The 2996-nt window shown below is 37.3% G+C and overlaps 1 protein-coding gene across 1 annotated transcript in view; it reads right to left on the bottom strand.

Moving 5' to 3' along the window:
• Positions 1-2996, bottom strand: part of GATB (glutamyl-tRNA(Gln) amidotransferase, subunit B) — a gene marked incomplete at its 5' end in the record, with an annotated part of 39944 nt that overhangs the window by 15133 nt on the left and 21815 nt on the right. Inside the window, 3 exons of the mRNA XM_009587975.1 lie at positions 313-502; positions 1943-1987; positions 2365-2449. Coding sequence (XP_009586270.1) covers positions 313-502; positions 1943-1987; positions 2365-2449 — 320 coding nt within the window. The remainder of the gene's footprint in view (positions 1-312; positions 503-1942; positions 1988-2364; positions 2450-2996) is intronic.

Here is a 2996-nt window from a genome sequence, read left to right as displayed (position 1 = left end):
GGAAGTTGTACATTTGCTGCAGTCAGTCACAGGTGCATCCATGTTTAGACAGACAAGATCAATATTAAATAATAGTTATTTGACTGCACCTTGCATGCAGAATGCTGCTTCTAGGCACAATGTGCACGGTTTCTTTTTCCCACCCTTCTGTGTATACGGCTCCAAGGTACAAAGCATGCATTGGACATATTTCCAACTAAAAAACATCCATGAGAACTGACAGCTGGTTAATATGACAATTGTAAATCTTTTCAAAAACCGTGCAACTTTGAAGTTTCTAGGCTTATTTCAGCACTTGATCAATAGACCTACCAGTAAGGTGAAGCTGTGCTCAGGAAGAATCCCATACTGTTCAACAAGCTTTGCTCTCTTCACACTGGGGAGGTCAGGAAGTCTCTCATGAATCCAATCAATATTTACCACTTGCTGATGGTTCATATTAGCTGGCAAAGATTTAGCATCATACAGAATCAATGGAGGAAGGTTTGGCTCTGGCATGAACCTAGTGAAAATGACTATTTTCAGTCAGAAGCTAAACAACAAGAAATAAAATTTGTATCACAAGTTTATGCTTACCTGGAAGTTGTATTACTATTTCAACCAACCAAATATTAAAAATTCATGACTTAGTATATCACTGTTAAGTAATAAGAGATCAGCCCCTGTTTTCTTTCTTTGAGTATTTGCCACGGATTGTCAAAGAGTCAGTGATAGAAAAGGGGTAATTAAAACACTTCTGCACCCAAAATAATAATAAAAAATAACAACAACAATAGATATGGAAACAACCCATTCCTTTTGGCATCAAGCATGAATTGTTGATCTGGACAAAACGGGACGAGACTGGCACAAAAAACCACAGATTGACAGCCAACTCCCAGGAATGATCTGGGCAGGTTGCAACCTTTTCCAGACTAACTTCAAAAATCTTGATGAAATCTCATGCTGTGCTAAAAGCAAAGTTACTGTGCTCAGCAGGGTGCCATCACAGAACAAAAGGCTCCCTTAAAGAGAAGGCCAATTCAAACCACTCGAATAACTGCAGTTGAAGCAGAAACCTCACTCTTACATGATCAAATGAAGGGTTCAAAAATATCAGAATAAAGGACATTGGGCACCCTCTACATTTACTACAATAATTTCTATTTCAAATCTGCCTAAACGTAGATTCTAAGTTTAATGTACAATGTGCAGCACTAAGTTACAAAAAATCTGAAAAACACCATTTAATACTGATAATAATGTTAGTACTAGTAATAATCTTTCTGGTCTTTATTTGAAATATCATAGACTCACCAGTTTTGCCTAGGTTTTAATGAATTTTCCTTTGCATTTGTTTGAATTAGTCTTGTTAAATAATCCTCATGCCAGCCCCTACCATAATAAGGAACTCATAAAATGATCACTGCCTTTTCTGCTGCATTTCTACAAACAATAATTTAAAAAGCAGATTTAAATTTGAAGTCTGTGGGTTGTTTTCAAAATCCCTGCTCTGCTCTAGTAAGATCAGTGGTAGAATATATGTAGATTTAAGCATGCAGAAGCAGGGCCTGCTGTCTGAAAATCATTTCCCTCAGTATTTACTTAAAGTGGCAACAATGCTTAACTCAGAATATTCTTACGTTTTATGTCAGGCATTCTTAAGAACACACTTGTACTGGCCACACAGTACACCTTCAACTTACCCACTTTGAGCTAAAGTACTCCAGCTTAGTTTTTGGGAAAGGTCTATGGGTTTTAGCGGAGATAAAACACAGTTCTAGATCTGAACTATTCACACTAGCACTGATTTTGATAGGTCTCTTCCCCTTCCAGTGGAAGGTAAACTTCCAGTATGTACTTACTACACTGACTAACTTTACATGCTCATTACACTAACCACACTTAAGAAATGAAATAAATTCTCAATTCTTGAAATGTTAACTTTATTAAAAAAAAATACCGATAATCCTGTTTTCCTTCTTTGTCTCTCATTGGTACAGTGCACCTAAAAGAAAAAGAAAACAAGTAAGATGTGGTAAGAGGTACACCACAGAATTAGTTTTATGTCAAAAACACAAAACAAAAACTTCGCCTCATGAAGCTTCCTTCTTCAGGACAGCTTCTTAAAGCTACTTCAAAAAATGAGTGTATGTAAGAGGGCAGTCATTTCCACACAGACACTGCTTGATGTAGCACACAATCTGTTGTGAAAAAGCCTCAACTTTAAGAATAAATTACTACCTATGAGGAGACTATGCTTGAGAACATTAGCTTTAGAAGACAGAAGTTGAGCAATACTATGTTACTACTTCTGATCATGTCACTAGGTATCCATGGCACTAACGCTGCTATTCCTGATGTTCCTCCAAAATAAAAACTCACCCAAGCTTGGAATCAAAGGCTCTTGTTTCATTCAGAATTGTTCCTCCATTTTCAAGTTCTTCAATTTGCCTCTGTATTTCATAGTCTGACAGAAACAAAAGAAAAAAGAGTAAGCTTGTTATTAGCTTTTGTACACTCCACTATTTCATTTTTCACTGCTATGCAATAATGGAATAGTTTGTTGTTTTAACCTTAATGAAATCAACAGCAGCAGTTACAGGCAGAATTATCAATCACTGTCTCTCTCTCCAGCACTGTTTCTTTCTTTGCGTGTTTTCCTCATCTTCTTTCATTCCCTTTAAATAGAAAACATTTTCTCCCAGGCACTGCAGCCAAGCCATACATTCCTAGTGACCTTCCAATCACCCAGTTGAGTTTTCTTTTGGAGATGTAATAATCATCCTTTCTTGCTCATATTCAAGCTGCATCTGAACTTCATACACGCCACCTACCTACTCAGTGGAAAGCAATCATCTACGTTGGAGGACACAGAGCTACTGCTAACATATTTCAGTGCTAAACATGCTAGGCATTGAATCATTTGCTTTATTCTTCTTGCAGGCAGAGGGTTACCTCTGCAAGAAAACTGCAGACTTACATGGCTACTATCCCCACACTACCCCATGCTAAGA

This window comes from Fulmarus glacialis, unplaced genomic scaffold (assembly GCF_000690835.1).
Source record: "Fulmarus glacialis isolate BGI_N327 unplaced genomic scaffold, ASM69083v1 scaffold23451, whole genome shotgun sequence".
Classification (NCBI taxonomy): domain Eukaryota; kingdom Metazoa; phylum Chordata; class Aves; order Procellariiformes; family Procellariidae; genus Fulmarus; species Fulmarus glacialis.
This window is presented reverse-complemented; position numbering and strand designations above follow the sequence as displayed.